At 41.2% G+C, this 27734-nt stretch overlaps 1 protein-coding gene across 2 annotated transcripts in view; it reads left to right on the top strand.

Annotated features, from left to right (window-relative positions):
* Positions 1 to 27734, top strand: part of LOC135540314 (potassium voltage-gated channel subfamily D member 3-like) — a 172868-nt gene that overhangs the window by 108663 nt on the left and 36471 nt on the right. For both annotated transcript variants that reach the window (XM_064966901.1, XM_064966900.1), the window contains exon 3: positions 22219 to 22387. In XM_064966901.1, coding sequence (XP_064822973.1) covers positions 22219 to 22387 — 169 coding nt within the window. The remainder of the gene's footprint in view (positions 1 to 22218; positions 22388 to 27734) is intronic.

Genomic DNA, 27734 nt, shown 5'->3' with positions numbered 1-27734 from the left:
CGACTTCAACTGTACATATACATACTTTTTTTAGTATATGCCTTTATTATTCCCTGCAAACCCTACCACCCCTCCCCCAATTGGAGTAAACTAATTAACAATACCACTTAGGCTTCTACCTTCAGTTTATACATATTATACACATTTTACAGACACAATCTTTTTTACAATAGTTATATTTTGTTTATTTTTAGTCCTTCCTCTATTTCTGATGTCCATCCAGTTTGATTTCTATTTGTAACTGTGCTATTTCAAAAATATCTGAACCTAAATACATTTTACAGACCACATATGTTTTACATTGGTTATCTTGTTATTAGTCCCACCCTTCAGCTCCATGCAACCCCTCCCATCTATCTCCCATCTATCTCATCCATTTTGGATCTCTACTTGCCATATATTTTTCAACTGTGCTGTTATGCTTCACAAAAGTACTGAACCTTTCTATTCTCATAGCTTCTACAGGTTGTAAATTAAATATACACATTTTTGCTTAAATAATTATTATGTAATTGATTGATTGACTATGACTTTCCACATCACCCAGTATTGCTATCTGCAGCGTTAGTTCTAGGCAAATGTTGCAGTTCTTCAGCCATTCCTGGACCTGTGAACAAAAACGAGCTACATATGGACAGTACCAAAATAAATGATCTAATGACTCTGACTCCTCACAGCAAAATCTGCAGAGCTGGGAAGATTGTATCCCTCATATATATATAACATTCCATTGGTTGCAAGAATTTTGTATAATAATTTAAATTGAAAAATGTGACGTTTTGAATCGAGCATTGTTTTGCATGTCAATTCATGAACCATGTGCCATGGAATGGTGTCACGCCCTGGTCTATATTTATTATGTTATCTTCATTTATTGGGTCAGGCCAGGGTGTGACATGGGTTTATTTGTAGTGTGTTTCGTCTTGGGGTTGTGTGGGGTGTATAGATTAGTCTATGGCTGCCTGAGGTGGTTCTCAATCAGAGTCAGGTGATTATCGTTGTCTCTGATTGGGAACCATATTTAGGTAGCCTGGGTTTCACTGTGTGTTTGTGGGTGATTGTTTCTGTCTCTGTGTTTGTTGCACCAGTCAGGGCTGTTTGTTGTTTGTGTTTTGTATTGTTTGTGTTCTTCATCATTAAAGATGTATCGAACGAACCACGTTGCATTTTGGTCCGATCCTTGTTCCACCTCTTCGTCAGAGGAGGAGTTGGAAGAAACCCGTTACAGAATCACCCACCACAAACGGACCAAGCAACGTGTCAACAGGCAGGAGCCACAGGAGAAGCAACAAAGGCAGCAACAGCGATCACAGGACTTCTGGACTTGGGAGGAGATATTGGACGGAAAAGGACCCTGGGCACAGCCTGGAGAATATCGCCGTCCCAAGGAAGAACTGGAGGCGATGAAAGCGGAGAGGCGCTGGTATGAAGAGGCAGCGCGGCGACGCGGTTGGAAGCCCGAGAGTCAGCCCCAAAAATTTCTTGGGGGGGGCTAACAGGGAGTATGGCTACGTCAGGTAGGAGACCTGCGCAAACTCCCTGTGCTTACCGGGGGGCTAGAGAGACCGGGCAGGCACCGTGTTATGCTGTTGTGCGCACGGTCTCCAGTGCGGGTGCATAGCCCGGTGCGTTCTATTCCAGCTCCGCGTATCGGCCAGGCTAGATTGAGCGTCGAGCCAAATGTCATGAAGCCGGCTCTATGCATCTGGTCCCCAGTGCGTCTCCTTCGGCCAGCTTACATGGCACCAGCCTTACGCTCGGTATCCCCGTTTCACCTGCATAACCCAGTGCGGGCTATTCCACCATGCCTCACTGGCAGAGCGACCGGGAGTATTCAACCAGGTAAGGTTGGGCAGGCTCGGTGCTCAAGAGCTCCAGTGCGCCTGCACGGTCCGGTCTACCCAGTACCACCTCCACACCCCAGCCCTCCGGTGGCAGCTCCCCGCACCAGGCTTCCTGTGCGTGTCCTCGGCCCAGTACCACCAGTGCCAGCACCACGCATCAGACCTACTGTGAGCCTCGCCTCTTCAGCGCTGCCGGAGCCTTCCTCCTCTCCTGTGCTGCTGGAGCCTCCCGCCTGTTTAGCACTGCCAGAGCCTTCTGCCTCTACAGCGTTGCCGGAGTCTCCTGCCCGTTTAGCACAGCCAGAGCTGCCAGTCTGCATGGAGCAGCCAGAGCTGCCAGTCTGCATGGAGCAGCCAGAGCTGCCAGTCTGCATGGAGCAGCCAGAGCTGTCAGTCTGCTTGGAGCAGCCAGAGCTGCCAGTCTGCATGGAGCTGCTAGTCTGCATGGAGCTGCCAGTCTGCAAGGAGCTGCCAGTCTGCAAGGAGCTGCCAGAGCTGTTAGTCTGCATGGAGCAGCCAGAGCTGTCAGTCTGCAAGAAGCTGCCAGAGCTGTCAATCTGCATGGAGCAGCCAGAGCCGCCAATCAGCATGGAGCAGCCAGAGCCGCCAGTCTGCCAGGATCTGCCAGTCAGCCAGACTCTTCCAGATCTGCCAGTCAGCCAGACTCTTCCAGATCTGCCAGTCAGCCAGACTCTTCCAGATCTGCCAGTCAGTCAGACTCTTCCAGATCTGCCAGTCAGCCAGACTCTTCCAGATCTGCCAGTCAACCAGACTCTTCCAGATCCGCCAGTCAGCCAGGATCTGCCAGAACTGCCAGCCAGCCAGGATCTGCCGGATTCAACTACCTGGCTGGGCTTCCTCTCAGTGCTGGGCTTCCTCTCAGTGCTGGGCTTCCTCTCAGTGCTGGACTTCCTCTGTCCCGAGCTGCCCCTCTGTCCCGAGCTGCCCCTCTGTCCCGAGCTGCCCCTCTGTCCTGAGCTGCCCCTCAGTCCAGTGGGTTTCTGGGTGAGGACTACTAGGCCATGGTCGGCGGCGAGGGTGGACAATCCTAGGACGCGAGGAGGGGGGACTAAGACATTCATAGAGTGGGTTCCACGTCCCGAGCCGGAGCCGCCACCATGGACAGACGCCCACCCGGACCCTCCCTATTGTTTTTGTTGTGCGTCCGGGAGTCCGCACCTTAGGGGGGGGGTTCTGTCACGCCCTGGTCTATATTTATTTTGTTATCTTCATTTATTGGGTCAGGCCAGGGTGTGACATGGGTTTATTTGTAGTGTGTTTCGTCTTGGGGTTGTGTGGGGTGTATAGATTAGTCTATGGCTGCCTGAGCCGGTTCTCAATCAGTCAGGTGATTATCGTTGTCTCTGATTGGGAACCATATTTAGGTAGCCTGGGTTTCACTGTGTGTTTGTGGGTGATTGTTCCTGTCTCTGTGTTTGTTGCACCAGTCAGGGCTGTTTCGGTTTTCGACGTTTGTTGTTTTGTATTGTTCGTGTTCTTCATCATTAAAGATGTATCGAACGAACCACGTTGCATTTTGGTCCGATCCTTGTTCCACCTCTTCGTCAGAGGAGGAGTTGGAAGAAACCCGTTACAAATGGGTACATCGCAAATCTCTTCCCAACTATTTTGCAATTTATATGGCACAGCTGTCAATTGTTTGGTCCTTATATTAAATTGGTATATGTTTTTATTCATCACAATTTTCTTTAACCATTTATGTTCTTTAATGCAGTTCCAACAGACAAGTTCCTTACTTTTTCCACCTTCTACTTGCCTCTTCCATTTGTGTGGTAATGCTGCAATTAGTTGGTTGTAATCTTGGGTTGAGCAGACATTTCCGTATGTCTGTTTTAACTGCATGTGTGACATAACTCCACCAGTCCTACTTATGATATCATTTACAAAAATTTAACTTAAAAAAAAAACATTTTATTGAAAAATAAGTTTTATTTTATCAATTAGTATATTTGAGTTTAACCACAATATTTGTTGTATTATTTGTTCTGTTTTTCAGGATTAAACTGAAATTGAAACCAACTTTCTAAGGCTTGTTTTAAAGAATTATGATATTTTGGATATTTTATGATATTTCAAACAACTGAAAGTGAGCAGTTGTAATCTGAATAAAGGGGAAAAGGCCACTTGAACATTGGGTGAGACCAATTTACTAGAGAGCCATTTCGGATTTAAGTACAACTTTTGTATGACTGATGCCTTTACTGAGAGGTCTAATGCTTTAATATTTAATCATTTCTGCCCTCAGAATTCATATTAGTTATAGAAATAAGCCCTTTTAATTTTGTCTGTAATATTGAATATTTTTTGTTCATATTATTTAAAAAGCAGGTCACTAGGTGTAGGCAAAACCATAAGCAAATAGGGAAACTGTGGTGTAATTTTTCCACAAATAGACAGGTATTTTCCTTTCCACGGTAGCAAGATTTTATCTATTTTTATTAACTTTCTATAAAAATGTATTGGTGAGATAATTTCTTTTTTTCAGGATTTGTATAGCGAGTATGTCCACATCCCCATCAGACCATTTCATTGGTAAACTACATGGTAATGTAAAAGTTCATTTTTTTAGTTCTCCAATACATAATTATCACTTATCATAATTTGGTTTTAATCCAGAGAGGTTAGCAAAAGTATCTAGATTCTCTATGAGGCTGTGGAGGGATTAAAATTGTGGTTTTAAAAGAAAACAAGAATCATCAGCGTACAATGACACCTTTGTTTTAAAACCACAGATTTCTAATCCCTTAATATTATTGTTGGATCTAATTTTAACAGCTAACATTTAGATGGCAATAATAAGTAGATATGCCGATAATGGACAACCTTGTTTAACTCCTCTTGACAGTTTAAAACTTTCTGAGGTGTAGCCATTATTTAATATTTTACACCCATGTATACATAACTTTAACCAATTTTATAAGAGATTCTCCAAAATTGAAATATTCTAGGCATTTATATGTAAACTCCAGTTGTACTTTAACAAAAGCCTTTTCAAAATCTGCTATGAAAACCAGTCCTGGTGTCCCTGATATTTCATAGTATTCTATTGTTTCCAGTTCTTGTCTTACATTATCTCCAATGTATTGTCCATGTAAAGACCCGTCTGATTAAGATGAATAATATCTGAATATACCGTTTTAATTATATGCTCCAAGCATTTAGCTAGAATTTTTGCATCACAAGAGGCCTCCAATTTTTTTAAATGGCCTGGATCTTTATATATACCACTTGGATCCTGTTTCATTAATAATGAAAGACAGACATTCTTGTTGCGTGTCAGATAATCTACCGTTTATATAGGAGTGGTTAACCTCTCTGGGATATTCGGGACGGTAGCGTCCCACCTCAACAACAGCCAGTGAAAGTGCAGGGCAACAAACAACAGAAATCCCATAATTAAAATTCCTCAAACATACAAGAATTTCACACCATTTTAAAGATAAACTTGTTGTAAAACCAGCCACAGTGTCCAATTTCAAAAACGATTTACGATGAAAGCATACCAAACGATTATGTTAGGTCAGTACCGAGTCACAGAAAAACACAGCGATTTTTCCAGACAAAGAGAGGAGTCACAAAAAGCAGAAATAGAGATAAAATTAATCACTCACCTTTGATCTTCATCAGACATTTACATTGGCGTGTTTCGTTCAGTAGTTCCAAAACATCCGGTGGTTTTGCAGAGAACCACATCAATTTACAGAAATGCTCATAATAAACCATGATAAAAGATACAACTGTTATGCATGGAACTTTAGATAAACTTCTCCTTAATGCAGCTGCTGTGTCAGATTTCAAAAAAGCTTTACCAAAAAAGCACACCATGCAATAATCTAAGTACGGTGCTCAGACAACAAATCAAGCCATACAAATATCCGCCATGTTGTGGAGTCAACAAAGTCAAAAATAGCATTATAAATATTAACTTACCTTTTATGATCTTCATCAGAATGCATTCCCAGGAATCCCAGTTCCCACAATAAATGTTTGATTTGTTCGATAAAGTCCATAATTTATGTCCAAATACTTCCTTTTGTTAGTGCGTTCAGTTCACAAATCCAAACTCACGACGCGCGGGCAGGTCCAGGCGAAGGTTCAGAAGAGAAGTCATATTACAGTTCGTAGAAACATGTCAAACAATGTATAGAATCAATATTTATGATGTCTTTATCATAAATCGTCAATAATGTTCCAACCGGAGAATTCTGTAGAATTTTGTCTGTAGAATTGCAATGGAACGCAAGCTAACTCTCACGTGAACGCACGAGGTCAGCTGATGGCACTCTGGCAGACCTCTGACTCAGCTCCCATTCCCCCTCCTTCACAGTAGAAGCATCAAACAAGGTTCTAAATACTGTTGACATCTAGTGGAAGCCTTAGGAATTGCAATATGACCCCATAGACACTGTATATTCGATAGGCAATGAGTTGAAAACTACAAACCTCAGATTTCCCACTTTCTGGTTGGATTTTTTCTCAGGTTTTTGCCTGCCATATGACATCATTCAAACAGTTTTAGAAACTTCCGAGTGTTTTCTATCCAAATCTACGAATAATATGCATATATTAGTAACTGGGCCTGAGTAGCATGCAGTTTACTCTGGGCACCTTATTCATCCAAGCTAGTCAATACTGCCCCAAAGTCCCAAAGAAGTTAAAACAAGTTAATAATGGTCCTCTGAGTATATCAAAAAAAGTTTGGTATACTTCCACTGGTATGCCATCCAGCCCTGGAGTTTGGTATACTTCCACTGGTATGCCATCCAGCCCTGGAGTTTTCCCAGCCTTAAAGGCTTTAATTGCATCAATAATTTCTTCCTCTGTAATTTGGCCTTCACATGAGTCTTTCTGTTCAGATGTTAATTTTACATTATTAATAGGAAAAAAATCTATACAATTAGCTTTGGTTCGTGGAGATGGAGGAGACTGAAACTAAAACATATTCTTAAAGTACTTCACTTCCTCTTTCAAAATATCATTTGGTGAATCATGCGTGACTCCATCATTTGTAACAAGTCTCAATGCATTTTTTTGGTAGCATTTCTATGTTGAAGATTGAAAAATAATTTGGTGCATTTCCCCCATATTCCATCCAGTTTGCTTTATTTTTTATAATATATTACACTGGAACTTTCTTGAATAAGTTCCTCCATTTCTTTTTGTTTTTCCTCTAAAGTATTCTGTGCCTCTAACTGTACTGTTAGTCCTTCAATTTCCTTTGTTATTATTGACTCTTTTGATCTAAATTGCTTTTGTTTTACAGATGAGTGCTGAATTGCATGGCCTCTAAAAGCACATTTAAAATTGTCCCATCCAAAATGGATCTGCTGTACCTACGTTATGTCGTAAAAAGTCAGTTATAAATTATTATATCGTAGTTATAAACTAGTTATCATCCAGTAGGCTTTGATTACATTTCCAATATCTTCGCCCACATGGAAATTCTTTAAGAGTAATATATATACCAATTATGTGATGATCCGACCGCATTCTGTCCCCTATCTTTTGGTGCCAGAGAGAATGACATAAGAAAGTAATCAAGATGACTAGCTTGATTAAGCCCCTGCCATGTATATCTCACTAGGTCAGGGTATTTAAGCCTCCATATATCCACTAATTCCAATATATCCATGACATTCATGATTTCCTTAAGTGCCTGAGGGTGATAGTTTGTAGTGGGATTTCCTTTCCGGTCCATAGAGGTATTTAAGACCGTATTAAAACCTCCCACCCTAATAATAGTCTAGTGTTGCTTGTAGAGTTGATCAATTCTTATATATATTTTCAAAGAAGCTTGGATCATCATTATTTGGAGCATTTAGGTTAATAAGCTATATCTGTTTATTGTCCAATAACATATTTAAAATGATCCATCTACCTTGATAATCTGTTTGGACAATTTGCACATTTGGATCAAAATTACTGTTAATCAATATCACTACCCCTTTTGAATTCCTTTGCCCATGGGAAAAATATATTTTGCCTCCACAGTCCTTTTTCCACAAAACTTAATCTAAAATTGTTGAATGAGTTTCCTGCTAACAATATATATTTTATTCCTTCTCTTTTAGCCAGGTAAATACTGATTGTCTTTTCTTATTATCTGCTTATACCATTGAAAAGTAACATGATGATTGAGTGTATATATAGCTGTATCATGATATTTGCATTGCTACTAAGTAAACCTCCAATTGGTCCTCACTATTCCACCTACTAAAATCCCTCCTTATCCCGAGTTGGGTTGTCATCCCAATGCCCGGCAGACCACACCCGACTCCCCGGATCCCATCCTTCCAAGAGAGCACACAGTGCCACCCACAGAACAGAAGCAGATAAACCGCCAAATGTATTATATATAGCCATTCAAAAATATATATTTAAAAAATACTGTTTATCTTATTTTCCATAATTAGCTATTAATATTTGTACTAATGTAGGCAATTTGTGCAATGGATTTTTACCTCTCACCAGTCTCGCCATTACCAAAATGACATTATGGCAAGCAATTATTATATTAGCAAACAATTATTGTGAATCATCCTATATTGTCCCTAATATCTTTTACTCCCTCGCAACAGCTCTGGGATACACACAAACACACCCACACACTCATACACACTCAATCCCTTTGCACCCACAACAACCATAGACTCACATTGTCAACAGTTGCACCATCCCAGAGCCCAACTCAAGAAAGGTCTTGAATTACGAATGCATATATAGTTGCAGCTGTATGTGAAGGCCTGCAGAACTGTGCAAAAAAAATGGGCAGAAATGGGGAGATTTTATTAACCTTTGTCACGTCATAGATGATGGAGGTCAGATGTACCTTCAACCCCTGAAACACCCACAACATGGTCCCCCGGATTGACCATTTTCCCAAGCATCTCCATGCAGTCAGACCTTTGATTTTGTGCCACCAGGGACTCAATAATATGTCCCCTCTCTGAATGTCTGAGTGTGACCCCTCCCCATGGGTTACTGCAGCTTGTGTTGCCAGCACTGCCACTGCCTGGGTGGGGGCACCCCACAGGAATCTCCACCGGATAGGTACAAGGTTATCAAGGTTCTCATTAGCAGCTTTGAGAATTTCCTTGTATATTTTGCTCTCCCTTCAGGGGGCTTTGGCTTTGCAGGACCAACCCAGCCAAGCAGGCTCAGAATCTTGAGGGGGTAGTGCTGTTGTAGGTCTCTGACCACATTTTGGCTGCATACAGGCCACTTACAGCAGGCCCATAAAACAGTTAGGGACTTCCTTAGTATCTGGGTAATTCAGTTGGATGTCTAGGGTATAGGGCTGTGGACCGTTCCATCAATATAGGATCATAAATAAATAAATTAGATGTATCATTTATTTTAAAAATGTAGTTTCCCGTGATAGAACAATAAATAAATGATGCGTGTAATTTATTTTAAAACGCTGTTCCACTATGATAGGACAATAAATAAATAAGATGTATAATTCATTATAAAATGTATATCCCTCATCTGAACAACATTGAACGCTCTCTCACAACACCTGCTCACAGAAATACATTGGTTCAGGGATATGCAACCATTTCCTTTCTCACTCAATGCCACACTTTCCCAAACACCAAAAAACACACACCACACCATCCATCCACACATACTGTGCCTTCTGTTTACTGAGTTTTTATCTCCACCATGTTGAATTAGTGCTTTGTGTTCCAATTAATTATATTAGAAAATAGATAGAAAAGCTATATTTTTTGTATTATTACAATCCATAACCGGGCTAGAATTATGTGTTTCCTTATTTGAATCCTCTATGAGAACTTTGTCATTTTTAAAATGGCAAAGTGGTATTTGTGTCTCAGAACAACTGGTTATCAATATACAGTTTATCGACGACAAGAGCTACGCGTTTCCCTTTCAATCTTTTCTCTTTGAAAATTGGATAAGAACTTTACACCGTTCTGCAATTTCCTTTGGGAACTGGTCATTCATGCCAATTTCCTTTGGGAACTGGTCATTCATGCCAATTTCCTTTGGGAACTGGTCATTCATGCCAATTTCCTTTGGGAACTGGTCATTCATGCCAATTTTCATGCCAGCAAGTCTTTTACACAGGCTTTTAACCATTATTTTATCTTTAAGGAAAGCAAATTTGGCAACGATTGGGCGTTCATACCTCTGCCCTCTCTGTCCAAAGCGGTGTACAAGTTCAAGTTGGATTTTGTCATTTTGTCAATAGCTTCATGTGAAATCTGAAGCGCTGTAAGGAGGAACTCTCTAACTACAAATTCAGTACTTCTTCTTTCCCTTGGATTCCTGTAAGTACCAGATTCTCTCTCATGGATCTAGCCTGTATGTCAAGTAAGGCTTCTCTCAGAACGATGTTCTCCTTTTTAAGTGCATTCACTTCGGTTTCAATCTTATTGACCGTCCCTTTTAGCTTTTTTGTGTCTTTCTCCAATGTCGCAGCTTTTTCGTCGCTCATCTCGAGGCCTTCAACTTCTTTATCCTTACTGACTAGTTCAAGTATACCCAGTTTGTCATTTATTGATTTTAACAGGTGGGCTTCGATCTTTACCATTCCCGCTGGTGAAAATATTAAATTGTCTGTGTCTGTAGAAGAGTCACGTTTTCGTTTTGAAATAGGTTCCCCTGTCTTACTCTCCACCATGTTTGGGTGTTGTTTGCGTTCATAATATTTGTAGATACATTTCTCTAGACTTGTGATTTGTTTTGGTTTGTTATCCAGATTGAAGGTTATTACCCACCAGATTGCGCAGTGCTAATTTTTAGTCTAACTTATCGATATTAAATGTTACATTTTTATCTTGAGGTGGTCTACATAGCAGTGTTCAGTTCGCCATCTTGCCACTTCCGGAAGAGTCTTGGTGGTTCCAAACTTTTTCCATTAAAGAATGATGGAGGCCACTGTGTTCTTGGGGACCTTCAATGCTGCAGAAATGTTTTGGTACCCTTCCCCAGATCTGTGCCTCGACACAATCCTGTCTCGGAGCTCTACGAACAATTCCTTCGACCTCATGCTCTGACATGCACTGTCAACTGTGGGACCTTATACAGTGCCTTGCGAAAGTATTCGGCCCCCTTGAACTTTGCGACCTTTTGCCACATTTCAGGCTTCAAACATAAAGATATAAAACTGTATTTTTTTGTGAAGAATCAACAACAAGTGGGACACAATCATGAAGTGGAACGACATTTATTGGATATTTCAAACTTTTTTAACAAATCAAAAACTGAAAAATTGGGCATGCAAAATTATTCAGCCCCTTTACTTTCAGTGCAGCAAACTCTCTCCAGAAGTTCAGTGAGTTTGATTGATTTAAGGAAAATATGTATATAATCAATTTTAGAATAAGGCTGTAACAACAAAATGTGGAAAAGGGGAAGGGGTCAGAATACTTTCCGAATGTACTGTATATACACTTAGTGTTCAAAACATTAGGAACATGACATAGACTGACCAGGTGAATCCAGTTGAAAGCTATGATTGCATATTTATTTTAAATCCACTTCAACCAGTGCAGATTTTTAAGCCTTGAGACATGGATTGTGTATGTGTTCCATTCAGAGGGTGAATGGGCAAGACAAAATATTTAAGTGCCTTTGGACGGGTTATGGTAGTAGGTGCAAGGCGCACCGGTTTGAGTGTGTCAAGAACTGCAACACTGCTGGGTTTTTCCTGTGTGTATCAAGAATGGTCCACCACCCAAAAGACATCCAGCCAACTTGACACAACTGTGGGAAGCATTGGAGTCAACATGGGTCAGCATCCCTGTGGAACACTTTTGACAGCTTGTAGTCCATACCCCAACTAATAGATGCTGTTCTGAGGGCAAAAGGGGGTGCAACGCAATATTAGGAAGGTGTTCCTAATGTTTTGTACACTCAGTGTATATTTCCAGACTATTCATTTGGGATAATACTGTGAAATTGGAAAAAGTATTATAATGCCATATTAGTGTAAGAGTTGTTTTAAAAGACCGCCTGAAATTTCAGCTTGTTTTTCATGGGAGGGGTTCTGGACCGCCTGGTGACATCAGGCAGTATAAGTTAATTGACCAATAACAAGGAGAGTTTGCCCTCTGCCAATAACAGCTAGTTTTCAGGTTACATGTCACTCCCAATCGGCTAGTCCAATTAGGCCGCCCACTCAGACCACTCGCACACAGTCCTAGCACAATTCTTGCTTGAGAAATAGCTTTGTGCTAAGAAGCTATTTTTGTTTAATTAATAATTGAAAACAATGACATTAAGGTACATAATTGATATCCAGAAATGATTTGATATTCAGATAAAAATGGATGCATTGGACCTTTAAGCAAATCACAGTATTAAGTATGTTTGACAGATCTCCACTGCTTTCATTCGGTCCCCAAACAAGCTGAAATAATTGAGTTTAATGGATTGTTTTGGTTGTGCTGCGTCTTTTTGAAACGACCGATTCAATGTATTTCATTTCATGTTCATCAGAATACTATCAAGAAGAACCCACTTTAAAAGATTTTGACCTTGTAGTGGAAACAATTGGAGACATTTATTTAATGAAGACCACAGTAAAGAAGAAATTGAAGGGATAAAACAAAAGTGATATTCTCCTACCCGTCCTCCTCTCATTCCTCTCTAAAACGGACAATAGATAATGTCAATATGGAGCATCCCACAATACCAATATAATGCCTGAAGAAACTAATTTGCCAGAGGAATGACAGCATGCAGTAGTTGAGTATCGTTAGCTTTCTCTTCTGTCTCTTGTAACCACACTGTTTGTTTCTCTGACAAATATAGGCTTTGTTAGCCTATTCTTTTTTCACTCAAATGTCTTCTGTAAGTAATTGTCAAAATCAAAACCATAGACCATTTGCTCTGTCACATGTTCACTTTATTGACCTGTATGAGTTGGATTAGCTTGCAGTATGCATGTTCAAATGTTTAATTTGCTTTCTTTCCATCATAAAATGAGCCACTAACTTCCTGATTAATTATAATCACCTAGTTATAATGAGGTTCCATTCCAGTGACATCCACACTGTGTTTTAGGAGGAGCTCACCTCTCTCTCTGTGTGTGTGTGTGTGTGTGTGTGTGTGTGTGTGTGTGTGTGTGTGTGTGTGTGTGTGTGTGTGTGTGTGTGTGTGTGTGTGTGTGTGTGTGTGTGTGTGTGTGTGTGTGTGTGTGTGTGTGTGTGTGTGTGTGTGTGTGTGTGTGTGTGTAGCTTTGTTTATCTCTCCTCTCCTAATTTCCTCTGTCTTCCTCTATGGTTGTGTGGAGTGGACACTAATTAATGTATTTGTGTCTGAAAATCAAACTCTGTAGATTAGTTTCGCAGTACTGGCTTTATGGTTTCACAGTAACACATTGTATTGTTTTCCTTGAACTCGAACAAAGGATGTTTTCCAGGTGAATGTGTTTTTTCAAAATGTTAGTTATTTTACAGCTTTGATGTTACAGAGGGGACATCCAACTTTCCATGCCTCCACCTCCAATCAAATTTTTGCTGTTCTCTAAATGGTTGGTTTGTAATTCTAAAAGTAAGGTAATTAAATTGACCGGATCATAACCGTCAGGAATTTTCTAAATGCCTACTTCTCTTTTACTAAACCTAGAGAGAGGTAAAGAGAAAACAACTATTTGTGAGGCGTTATTTTTCACATTTCTATCTGGCTGTAGAGCTGTTTATGCAGAGACGGAGCCGTTGGGGTGTCATCAGTAATAGAGAGACAGACAGACGGCATGGACTGAGAGATCCACCACTTGGCAGCCAGGACACAACTCAACACACCCGTCTCAATGCTTCAGAGACGTTGCAGCTCTGATACTCCATTCTGACAGCTGGGATAATTTTGGGCTGTTTTTATCCAGAGTTGCCGTCCTTTTATTATGTTGTGTGCTCCCCTCTCCATGTAAAGGAAATCTTTGCCAGGGGTGATTGACTCTGAAAAAAGCATAAGACAGCAGGAAGTAGAAGAAACATTTTATGGCTCAATTTGCTTTTTTAGGAGTAACCTTGGTAATGACACAATCCCATTTCCCTCAGAGAAGAAGTCGTGGGCATTCAGTGAGTGTGGCCGGCAGAGGGAGTTTGCAGAAGACGTTTGGAAATGGAGAGGGAGTTTGTGTGAGACAATGCACATCAGGAAAAGTTTGATGCCAGTTCCCAAGTCAGTGGTGTGCGTCTTCCTGCAGGCTCCGAGAGTCCCCAGAGAGCCAGCAGAGGCAACAGCCCATGTGTTACCTGTCAGGGGTCCAATCTGTGCAGGACGCAGTGGAGAGGAAAGTTAATGGCCAGAATCAGAGCAGTCAGAGGACGCTTCTGTCACAGGGTTTCCTTTAGTCGGCAATTACCGTCTTTTGGCTGATTTAAAAAAAGAAAACCCAATAAATAAAATTATTGATGGCCAAAATGACCGGGAGAAGAAAAAAAATGCCATTGCAAAATAAAATAAAATTATTTCAGTCATTGATGGAAATGCAAGCCGATGTAAATACATTTGACCATCATGCATATTGGTCTATAGGTTAATTGGCATAATTTAGTGGAATTAAATTGCCTTATGTGTATTTTTGTTAGTCATCATGTATTATATTTATCCAACACAACTATCACAAGCGCACAGCATACAGAGCAGAGGTTATGTTGAGAGGGATTTCTCCTGCTGCTCCTCAGCTGGTTGCTGCTTGAGAAAAACATGCTTTTATAAGCCTATTCATTGTGCAACTACTGTAAATGTAATCATGTGTTAAAAAACATTTTGGTGTGCTATTAAATAGAGCTACTATTTTTATTATTTCTCAACTGGTACTAAAGCGCACCTCCCATTCACCATCAAGTGCAGGCAACAGGCTATCAGCGCATCACCCACCACTTTACAATGTGAGCTGGAAGCTCTATGCATTTTAAAAACATTACTGCGAGATCACCAGCCTCTACTATATGGACACATTGATACACAGTGATCCGTTGTTGGCTAAAGAAATGGGCGCAGAGCCTAAAGGCCAATGCAGCAGTAGGCCTGTAACTTCCATTGCTCTTTCACACCAAAGATTGGGAGATTGCAACAATTTCAATGATTTTACTGAGCTACAGTTCATATAAGGAAATCAGTCCATTTAAATAAATTCATTAGGCCCTAATCTATGGATTTTACATGACTGGGCAGGGGCGCAGTCATGGGTGCAAATCAAATCAGAATGAGTTTTTCCCCACAAAAGGGCTTTATTACAGACAGAAATACTCGTCTGACGATCCCGCAGGTGAAGAAGCCGGATGTGGAGGTCCTGGGCTGGCGTGGTTACACGTAGTCGGTGGTTGTGAGGCCGGTTGGACGTACTGCCAAATTCTCTAAAATGATGTTGGAGGCAGCTTATGGTAGAGAAATGAACATAAAATTATCTGGCAACATCTCTGGTGGACATGCCAATTGCACGCTCCATCAAAACTTGAGACATCTGTGGCATTGTGTTATGTGACAAAACTGCATGTTTTAGACTGGCCTTTTATTGTCCCCAGCACAAGGTGCACCTGTGTAATGGTCATGCTGTTTAATCAGCTTCCTAATATGCCACACCTGTCAGGTGGATGGATTATTTTGGCGAAAGAGATATGCTCACTAACAGGGATGTAAACAAATTTCTGCACATAAATTGAGAGAAATAAGCTTTTTATGCATATGGAATATTTCTGGGATCTTTTATTTCAGCTCTTGAAACATGGGACCAAGACTTTACATGTTGCTGTATAATGTACTCTATTATAATTCGCAATGGATGTAAAAAATAAATAAAAAAAATGTCCTACATTTCCGTGCAGCAGGCCAGGTACTTCTATGCTTGCTCAAACATGCTCATTGCTCACATGGAGCACTCCAGACAAAAGACAATGAAAGAATTGACAAACCTCATAAATGATGGTTGTGAAATAAACCAAAACTTGTTTTTCACATGTGTAGCAAGTGTTGAACTCTGCAAACAATGTTTCCACTCCAAGAATGAGAACAGACTGTAATTAATGCATACATTAACAGAAATGAATGTAACCAAATGACAGGGATTAACGGTACATTTACAACTGGTGACATATTTAATAATGAGGAATTGATTAAAAAAAAAAAAAAAAACGGGCACGGTTTCAACATGGCTGCGTAAAGACGTGTTCCGAGGCCTCTCCACTAAGGGTTGATACTTTTGGGCTGCAGTCTGAGGTGCAGTTAACTCTAATGAACTTATCCTCTGGGTCTTCCTTTCCTGTGGGTGTGCAGAGAACACACTTTGCACACCTACTGGCTCTAGCAATGTTTGGGTGGCATTCTTGGATATGTCTGTAACTGGGAAAATGAGACAGAAGGGTAAATAAGAAGACACGACGAGGACTCGCAACAAGATGGCGGATGCTAAAGTTATGGAGATGCTAGTCACCATCAATGCAGAAATGGCTACGCTACGCTCTCATTTTCATGACCAATCTTCGTACCTCTGTGTCAAGTCTACAAGCTGAAATTATGACAGAAGTCCAGTCAACTATGGGGACACTACAAACAACATATGGAAACATCGTTCACCGACATCAATAAGCGGCTTACCGAATTGGAGACCAAAAACTAGGAGCTTACCCCCGAGAACGTGAAGCTAAAGGTTAGTCTTGATAAACACGAAAACCGTTTCCGGAGACTGAACATACATGTGGTCGGAATCCCAGAAGGGACAGAAGGGTGCAATCCTACCGAGTTCATGGCCTCTTTACTGCAAGACATCCTGGAGAGATGCTTGACAGACCTCCAGTCATCGACAGCTTATGGCAGTGAACATGATTAACTTCTTTTTGCCCTATTTGGGTAGTCCATGCACCGCATATAGATGGCTGACTACCTCAGGATGGAACCGTCTACCATGCCATGGTAGGCATGCAAAGTAATCGTTAATAAGCGTTATGGTGTATTGTAACTAGGCTTTTCATTTACAGAACTGAGGTTGAAAGAATAAGCCAAAACCCAAAGACGTTCCTTAATTTGCTCCTTTAGTTGGGCCTCAAGGTAGACAAAGTGACGTATATTACTAGGATATATTCATTTACTTTAAGCCCGCAACTTGTAAATATATATATATATATATATACAGTACCAGTCAAGAGTTGTTTGGACACACAAATCAAGCAAAGGGTGGCAACTCTAAAATCTATTAACATTTGTTTAACACCTTTTTGGTTACTAAATATTTCCATATGTGTTATTTCATAGTTTTGATGTCTTCATTATTACACTATTATCTATAATGTAGAAAATCCTAAACAGAAAAGAAAAACCCTTGAATGAGTAGGTGTGTCCTAACTATTGACTGGTACTGTATAGCCCAAGTATTTAAAATCTGTTTCAGTCAATTGGAATGGAGATAGCGTTTCTAAGTTGATTGTAGAAGGGATATTCAAAGGTAAAGCAATGGATTTATCTGTGTAAATGTTGTACCGACAGGCTACCATATTCAGATATGATGTCCATTACACATCATCAGTAATTAATGAAATTCTATGATTTTCATCACCCATAGAGATGCCCCTAGACCTTATTGCCTCATCCAGTGGTTCTATGACTAACCTAACGAGAACAGAGCAGGAGATAAAGGACAGCCTTGACGATAGCCCCTACCGATAGGAAATTGACTTTTTTTAATACAGGAAACAATAATTTCCACTCATCTCTTTTCAGCATCGAGAGTGACAATAAGTGCAGGGTCTTTCATTCGGCCAAGATGGTTTATGATATTAAAGCACATCTCACATTGTCCATTTTATAGAAACAGGCTAATTTTTCCAGGACTCTGGTATGATGTCTGTTTTGAACATATCATTTAGAGCAGGCATGAAGATAGGCCAAAGAACTCTGCTGGGAAGCCATCAAGGCTGGGTTCCTTGCCAGAAGGCATTGCCTTAATAGTTTCCCAAACCTCTTCAGGAGTGAAGGGAGCATTTAGTCTATTTCTATGCTCATTTGATATACTGTAGTGGGCAAGATGATCTTATTCTGATATTTTGTCATTTTGTTGTTAGATCTTGTACATTGTGAGGTATAAAGAGATTTTTAGAAGTCGCAAAACATATTATTGACAAGCAATGGATCATAAGAAGTGTAGCCATCTGCCATCCTTATAGACTTAATCGATCTTTCGTTCTGTTATTTTTTAAGTTGGTGTGCAAGTAGACGGCATGGATGATTACCGAACTCAGAATATTTTTGCTTGATAAAAAACAATAGTTTTTTTTACATGCTTTGTATGATCTAAATAGAGTTTGGCCTCAGCATGAGCTAGTGACTTCCTGTTCTCCTGGGTTGGTTGTTGTTTATGAAGAAGTTCTACAGGCTTTACTTCAGCCTCCAACCTTTCCCTATTTTCCATCCTAAGCTTCTTGATCAGAGAGGCTTGGGAAATCATAAAACCCTTTATAGTTGCTTTAGCAGCATCCTAGACAATTGCAGCTGAGACAAGAGAGAGTTGATTGTCAAGACAGTAATGTGATAATTTATCTTTTATTACAGAGCAGAATCCTTTATTGTTAAGCAGAGACGTATTTTGTTTTGGGATTGTTTTGCCAATTTCATTATCTATATACACTCAGGGCATAAAAAAATAGCCCAATCTAGAAAATTCATTATGGGGTCTAGAGTAGAAAGTATAGTCTCTGACATTAGGATTTATCTCTTTCCATATGTCTACTAAACCAGATGAATCAGAAATGTTTCTAAGAGTATTTGAGGCTCTATGAATCTTGACTGGAGCAGCTGAAGATTTATCCAGCTAATCTAAAACCAGATATAATCTCCTGAAATAAACCCAAGTCCCTTTGGTGGAGTATGTGTTCAGGGCATATACATTTAGTATAGTAAGATGTTGACCAAGTATATTACCTGTATTCAAAATAAATAGTCCTTCAGGGTCTGTAACTTGGTGCTCAAATAATGAATGGGACATTTTATTTCCAAGGATGGCAGTGCCTCTTTTGTTTGAACTAAAATAAGACAAATACCCCTGGCCCACCCAGTCCCCCTTCAGCATGTTCTGTTGAAGATAAATGGGTCTCCTGTAGCATAGCAATTAAAACCCTTTCCATTTTTAAGAATGTTAGAATTTTCTACCTAGAAACCACATGCCCCGAACATTCCAGGAGACTGCTTTAAATGAACTGTTTATGTTTCAGTAGTATTAAATAATAACTTAACTCAGACTGAGTAGTGCATCACATAAGAATACAATTTTGAAACCCCCCACTGCTGAGTCCCCAAATGAAACGACACACCCCAAAAAGAGTATATATCCTGTTTTCTGTCATGTTGTTAACAGGAAGCCCACTAAGGGTTTTTAAGAAGTTGTATTATGTCCTATATTGAATAAAGGGGAATTAGATCTATGGACATGTGGAGGACAAATGAATAACCTCATCTTTGACATTTTCCTAAACATTATCGCTATTGCACTCATATGCATGTACCTGAACACACACACACAATACAGTCACATGTAGCCTAGCCCATACAGTACCAGTCAAACGTTTGGACACCTACTCATTCAAGGGTTTTTCTTTATTTTTACCATTTTCTACATTGTAGAATAATAGTGAAGACATCAAAACCATAAAATAACACATATGGAATCATGTAGTAACCAAACAAGTGTTAAACAAATCAAAATATATTTAACATGTTTGATTCTTCAAAGTAGCCACCCTTTGCCTTGATGACAGCTTTGCACACTCTTGGCATTCTCTCAACCAGCTTCACCTGGAATGCTTTTCCAACCGTCTTGAAAGAGTTCCCACATATGCTGAGCTGACTGTTTTTCCTTATCTCTACAGTGCAACTCATCCCAAACCATCACAATTTGGTTGAGGTCTGATTGTGGAGGCCAAGTCATCTGATGCAGCACTCCATCACTCTCCTTCTTGGTCAAATATCCCTTACACAGCCTGGAGGAGTGTTGAGTCATTGTCCTGTTGAAAAACAAATGAAAGTCCCACTAAGCTCACCCAGATGGGATGGCATATCACTGCAGAAAGCTGTGCTGATTAAATGTGCATTGAATTCTAAATTAATCACTGACAATGTCACCAGCAAAGCACCCCACACCCCCACACCATCACACATCCTCCTCCATGCTTCACGGTGGGAACCACACATGCAGAGATGCTCCGTTCACCTACTCTGCATCTTACAACGTAATTAGAGCAGTAAAAATACATATTTTGTCAGACCCGTTGTATATGATCTGATATAGCACGGCTGTAAGCGAATCTGCATTCAGGGCTCGACCCACCCATGTTGTAATTGTGATGTTTGTAATTTTTTCTCTCAATTTTTGACTGCCTTTTTGTTTAATGTTTTACTCTATCCTTATTCCTTTTATTGTACTGAGTCTGTGTGGTGCACTTTGTCTGGTTGTCTATGTAACCCCTGTTAATAGAAAATAACATTTTAATAAAAAGATCATTACAAAAAAACTACAAAAACTACAAAAAAACTATTCACATGAAACTGGCAGGAGACAGCTGAGCCATTGTGGAGAGAGACTTGCCTATATCTTCGCCACATGCCCCTCCCCTTCTTCTTGTCTCAACATTTTAAATTATACTCTAGAAGACACTATCTTAATACATATTTTAGATTCTTTTCACTGACAACAGCAACTCAATAATCAGCTAGGCCTATTGCCAAGCACGCTGCCCAAATTGCAGGCTTCCCAAATTTATTTTTTTATATTTTTTTATTTCACCTTTATTTAACCAGGTAGGCTAGTTGAGAACAAGTTCGCATTTGCAACTGTGACCTGGCCAAGATAAAGCATGGCAGTGTGAACAGACAACACAGAGTTACACATGGAGTAAACAATAAACAAGTCAATAAAAAAGAGTCATAGGCCTACGAGCTTGTGATTTGAAACAATCCACAGATATTTTTTAAAAGAAGCTAATGATCCTAGATTCCTCTGTGGCTAAGTCATGCTTTCTGGAGAAAGTATTTCCATTTGCTTCCCTATTTTCTTCTCTGTTTTCATATAATCTTTCTTTTGTTGTCCAGAAGCCAAAGGCACAATTCTAGTAATATTAGCAACCCATCCTAGGTGTTGCATCTTTAGATTCCACTTTCTCAAATTGCTCTGTTGTTTAAGAGAATACATGGAATACACAAGGAATACAATATGACAAAGGTTGGTGTTCGTTAAAAAGGTCATAAATAGATTGTCAGAATACATTTACAGTTGACTACAGATTTCTCAATCAGGGCAAATGACACTGGAAACAAAAGAAGTCACAGGAACATACCTCTGATGATTGGTTTGCAGTGAAATATCAGCTGGGCTGTGTGTGTCTGACATTCTCTGAACTCCACAACCTTATTTTACATTTCCTTTTATTTTTTAACTAATTGATTCAGAGTAGATCTGCCAAGTAAAACACTCTCAACCCCGTTAACCCCCCCTTAACCTTCCCGCCCCACCACTCACTTAGACCGCTGCTCCCGAGTGGCGAGCAGTGCATCTCAGTGCTAAAGGTGCCACTACAGACCCAGGTTCGATTCCAGGCTGTATCACAACCGGCCATGACTGGGAGTCCCATAGAGGGGGGGGGGCGCACAATTGGCTCAGTGTTGTCCGGGTTAGGGTTTGGCCGGGGTAGGCCGTCATTGTAAATAAGAATTTGTTCTTAACTGACTTGCCTAGTTAAATAAAGGTTAAATAAATAAACACACACACACCTCTGTTTTGACTCAACTTCATGAGAGCTTGTACCTGAAGTCCCCATTGACAAAGTGATTTGTTCCCCTGTGCTCACCCTGCCTGCCCCTGAACTGACAAGAAAGGAGCTGTGCTGGCGTGACTTTGTTGTGCCCTGTCTGAGCAGCCCAGATAGCGCCTCTATCTCACTGCCTCTCCCCACCTGTTACTAAGCTTGTCACTGCCTCCTCCACCTGTGTAATAAAATTAGCCTCAGCCGAAGGAACTGAGAGAGCAACACGTAATTGCATAGCAAGAAACGAATGGGAAGGCTGGGAATGAAAGAGTCGCTGTTGATATGGGTTTAGCCCTCAAGTCGAAGAGTAGAGAGCGTCTCAGTACACAATACACAGACACACATACTCACATACACATAAACACACACATACACACGCACACATACCTAAACACACATAAACACACACATACATACACACCTAAACACACACACACACACACACAACCTGCTGAGATGCTAACCCTTTGGAAGGTCAAATGTACAGTTTCAGAACTGGAGATTGCATTTTAAATGTATCCAATACAGCATATCATATTTTCTACTCTTTCTCTCTCCCTATTTCTCTCTCTTTCTCTCTCTCTCTATAGTTACGGGGACATGGTGCCCAAGACGATCGCAGGGAAGATCTTTGGTTCTATCTGTTCTCTGAGCGGGGTGCTGGTAATCGCCCTGCCCGTTCCCGTCATCGTGTCCAACTTTAGCCGCATCTATCACCAGAACCAGAGAGCTGACAAACGGCGTGCTCAGAAAGTACAGGTGAACACCATTCACCTGATGGATCACCTGCATCCGGCTGTAGGGAGGCAAGGGGTGTGTGTGTGTGTATGTGTATGTGTATGTGTATGTGTATGTGTGTGTGTGTGTGTGTGTGTGTGTGTGTGTGTGTGTGTGTGTGTGTGTGTGTGTGTGTGTGTGTGTGTGTGTGTGTGTGTGAGTGCGACACCCCTCGCCCCCCTTTCTTCAGAGGTTAGCCCCGGCCCGCTAGACCTCTGGCATCCAGCATACAGACAGATGTAAGAGGCTACGCACTAGGAAGTGCTGGGGGGTCGATGGGAGGCCCTTGTTCCAGCATCACACAATAAAACCACCATTTAGCAAAGGATCATTAGTTTAATGTCAGCGGCAAAGATCTGATGACAAATCTGCTCTGTTTGATGAAAGGCAGAAAGGATATTTTGGACATTTTCAGCTGGGTGTTCTCCCATTAAGTACGTACTCAGTGTCTGAGTAGCAGATTTATTTATTTTTATTTCACCTTTATTTAACCACGTAGGCTAGTTGAGAACAAGTTCTCATTTACAGCTGCGACCTGATAAAGCATAGCAGTTCGACACATACAACAACACAGAGTTACACATGGAATAAACAAACATACAGTCATTAATACAGTAGAAAATATACAAATATATATATACAGTGAGTGCAAATGAGATAAGATAAGGGAGGTAAAGGCCTTAAATAGGCCATGGTGGTGAAGTAATTACTACATAGCAATTAGACACAGACATCCGATTAATGTGCACGTAGAGATACTGGGGTGCAAAGGAGCAAGATAAATAAATAAATACAGTATGGGGATGAGGTAGTTGGATGGGCTGTTTACAGATGGGCTATGTACAGGTGCAGTGATCTGTGAGCTGCTCTGACAGCTGGTGCTTAAAGCTAGTGAGGGAGATATGGGTCTCCATGTGATAAGGTGCGTCTCGGTGAGAGGTGTAGGAGTCAGGCGCAGGAGAGCAGAGATTTCTGAGAAGCGTGTTTAATAGATATATATATTTTGTATTGTATTTTGTATTGGTGGACTATGTGTGTGTATATATATATATATATATATATACACACATAGTCCACCAATACAAAATTGGCACAGATGAAAATCCAAAACTACGCTCTCGAAGGAACAGAAACTCGTGTCAATACATGGAGGAACAACCACAGTTCCGACACTACATACACGTACGTAATAGCGAAAACAATAAACAGCATAGATAATCGAACGCAAATACCCACAAGCTTAATCCTGCATGAATTAAGGCAGGCAACAGGTGCCCTATATACACACAGAAATAAAAGCAATAGAAACCAGGTGTGAAAAGGAACACAGACAAAACAACCAGAAAAGGAAAAAGGGATCGGTAGTGGCTAGTAAACCGGCAACGCCGAGCTTCGCCCGAACAGGGAGAGGAGTTACCTTCGGTAGAAGTCATGACACTCCAGCTTCATTGATTTTTGAAGTTCGTTCCAGTCATTGGCAGCAGAGAACTGGAAGGAAAGGCGGCCAAAAGAGAAATTGGCTTTGGGGGTGCCCAGTGAGATATTTTTGGGGCAGCAGTGTAGCCTAGTGGTTAGAGCGTTGGACTAGTAACCGCAAGGTTGAGAGTTCAAACCCCCGAGCTGACAAGGTACAAAATCTGTCGTTCTGCCCCTGAACAGGCAGTTAACCCACTGTTCCCAGGCCGTCATTGAAAATAAGAATTTGTTCTTAACTGACTTGCCTGGTTAAATAAAGGTGTTCAACCTTCCCAAGTTCTCTCACGTCACTCCGCTCTCTCCACTGGCTTCCAATAGAAGCTCGCATCCGCTACAAGACCATGGTGCTTGCCTACGGAGCTGTGAGGGGAACGGCACCGCAGTACCTCCAGGCTCTGATCAGGCCCTACACCCAAACAAGGGCACTGCGTTCATCCACCTCTGGCCTGCTCGCCTCCCTACCACTGAGGAAGTACAGTTCCCGCTCAGCCCAGTCAAAACTGTTCGCTGCTCTGGCCCCCCAATGGTGGAACAAACTCCCTCACGACGCCAGGACAGCGGAGTCAATCACCACCTTCCGGAGACACCTGAAACCCCACCTCTTCAAGGAATACCTAGGATAGGATAAAGTAATCCTTCTCACCCCCCCTTAAATGATGCACTATTGTAAAGTGGCTGTTCCACTGGATGTCAGAAGGTGAATTCACCAATTTGTAAGTCGCTCTGGATAAGATCCACAAAGATGGGTGAAGGATTTCTGAAAACAAATCCAATTTTGAAAAACTCCCATATCTACTGGGTGAAATTCCACAGTGTGCCATCAGAGCAGCAAGATTTGTGACCTGTTGCCACTATTTGAGAAAAGGGCAACCAGTGAAGAACACGCACCATTGTAAATACAACCCATATCTATGCTTATTTATTTTATCTTGTGTCCTTTACCATTTGTACATTGCAAAAACACTGTATATATATAATATGACATTCGTAACGTCTTTATTGTTTTGAAACTTCTGTATGTGTGATGTCTACTGTTAATTTTTATTGTTTATTTCACTTTATATATTATATACCTTACTTGCTTTGGCAATGTTAACACATGTTACCCATGCCAATAAAGCCCCTTGAATTGAATTGAATTGATTAGTTGCGAAATAGGAAGCCGATTCTAGATTTAGTAGTTGTCCACATATTCTAAGTCAGAACCGTCCAGAGTACTACTCGGGCAGGTGCGGGCAGTGATCGGTTGAAGAGCATGCACTTAGTTTTACTTGCATTTAAGAGCAGTTGGAGCCCTGTAAGAGCAGTTGGAGAGTTGTATGGCATTGAAGCTCGTCTGGAGGTTAGTTAACACAGTGTCCAAAGAAGGGCCAGAAGAATACAGAATGGTGTCGTCTGCGTAGAGATGGATCAGAAAATCACCAGCAGTGAGAGCAACATCATTGATGTATACAGAGAACAGAGTCGGTCTGAGAATTTAACCCTGTGGCACCCCCATAGAGATGGAGGTTATGATATCGTTTACGACCTTGAGCGTGGCTGAAGTGCACCCATGACCAGTTCTGAAACCAGGTACGGTGGAATTCGAAATTGTCGTTAATCTGTTTGTTAACTTGGCTTTTGAAGACCTTAGAAAGGCAGGGTAGGATAGATATAGGTCTGTAGCAATTTGGGTCTAGAGTGTCTCCCCCTTTGAAGAGGGGGGATGACCGCGGCAGCTTTCCAATCTTTGGGAATCTCAGACGATACGAAAGAGAGGTTGAACAGGCTAGTAATAGGGGTTGCGACAATTTCGGCAGATCATTTTAAAAAGAGAGGGTGCAGATTGTCTAGCCCGGCTGATTTGTAGGGGTCCAGGTTTTGCAGTTCTTTAAGAACATCAGCTCTCTGGATTTGGGTGAAGGTGAAATGGGGAGGCTTGGGCGAGTTGCTGTGGGGAGTGCAGTGCTGTTGACCGGAGTAGGGGTAGCCAGGTGAAAAGCATGGCCAGCCATATAAAAATGCATATTGAAATTCTCAATTATAGTGGATTTATCGGTGGTGACAGTGTTTCCTAGCCTCAGTGCGGTGGGCAGCTGGGAGGAGATGCTCTTATTCTCCACGGACTTTACAGTGTCCCAGAACTTTTTTGAGTTTGTGCTACAGGATGCAAATTTCTGCTTGAAAAAGCTAGCCTAAGCTTTCCTAACTGCCTGTATATATTTGTCCCTGACTTCCCTGAAAAGTTCCATATCACGGGGGCTATTCGATGCTAATGTAGAACGCCATAGGATGTTTTTGTGTTGGGCAGTCAGGTCTGGAGAGAACCAAGGGCTATATCTGTTCCTGGTTCTACATTTTTTGAATGGGGCATGCTTATTTAAGATGGTGAGGAAGGCACTTTTAAAGAATGACCATGCATCCTCTACTGACGTGATGAGGTCAATATCCTTCCAGGATACCCGGGGCAGGTCGATTAGGAAGGCCTGCTCGCTGAAGTGTTTTAGGGAGCGTTTGATAGTGATGAGGGGTGGTCGTTTGACCGCAGACCCGTTACGGATGCAGGCAATGAGACAGTGATCGCTGAAATCTTGGTTGAAAACAGCAGAGGTGTATTTGGAGGGCAAGTTGGTTAGGATGATATCTATGAGGGTGCCCGTGTTTACGGATTTGGGGTTGTACCTGATGGGTTCATTGATAATTTGTTAAAGATTGATGGCATCAAGCTTAGATTGTAGGATGGCCGGGGTGTTAAGCATGTCCCAGTTTAGGTCACCTAGCAGCACTAGCTCTGAAGATAGATGGGGGGCAATCAGTTCACATATGGTGTCCCGGGCACAGCTGGGGACAGAGGGTGGTCTATAGCAAGCAACAACGGTGGGAGACTTGTTTCTGGAAAGGTAGATTTGGATTAACCTCCACATCACCAGAGGAATAGAGGAGGAGTAGGATAAGGGTACGGCTAAAGGCTAATATAACTGGTTGTCTAGTACATTCAGAACAGAGAGTAAAAGGAGAAGATTTCTGGGCACGGTAGAATAGATTTAAGGCATAATGTACAGACAAAGGTATGGTAGGATGTGGATACAGTGAAGCTAAACCTATGCATAGAGTGACAATTAAAGAGATATTGTCCCTGGAAATATAATTTAAACCAGGTGATGTCACCGCATGTGTGGTTTATTTAACCTTAACCAGGAATGGCTCATTGAGATTAAAATCTCTTTTTCAAGAGCGCCCAAGATAGGCAGCACCAGGTCATTACAAAAAATGACAGACAGACAACATAAAAACTACAAGTAATCTAGTAAAAAACCATTGCATTCACAAGAGTATAAAACAGCAAATTAAAAACATTGACAGGTCAGGGAATCAGCCTCAAAATCCTTCATCAGTGATTTAAAAACACCAAATCGGGACAAGTTCTTCCAGTTTAAAAGTATTTTGTAAGGTGTTCCAAGACGACGGCGCAGAGTACATAAAAGCCCTTTTACCAAATTCAGTTCGGACATTTGGAACAGTTAGCAGGATAAAGTCCAGCGAACGAAGAGAGGACCCACCACATTTCTGAACAATAAAAATGCACAAATAAAAAGGTAGTAAACCCAAAGAGCCTACGAGTGACTAGAGAAGGACAGCCAACCCTGGTATACAAAGTGCAGTGGTGCGTAAGGGTTTTGCAGTTTAAAATAATTCTCAAAGTGCCATGGTAAAGAGTGTCAATTGATCTCAAACACTGAGCGGAAGTATTCATATATAGAATATCCCCATAGTCTAGTAAAGGCATAAATGTAGCTGATACTAGCCTCCTTCTGGCTTCAAAAGAAAAACAGGCCTTATTCCTCAAATAAAATCCCAATTTCAGCTTCAATTC

Source organism: Oncorhynchus masou, chromosome 5, assembly GCF_036934945.1.
Source record: "Oncorhynchus masou masou isolate Uvic2021 chromosome 5, UVic_Omas_1.1, whole genome shotgun sequence".
Classification (NCBI taxonomy): domain Eukaryota; kingdom Metazoa; phylum Chordata; class Actinopteri; order Salmoniformes; family Salmonidae; genus Oncorhynchus; species Oncorhynchus masou.
Note: the sequence above shows the minus strand (reverse complement) of the source record. Positions and strands in the feature narration are given on the sequence as shown.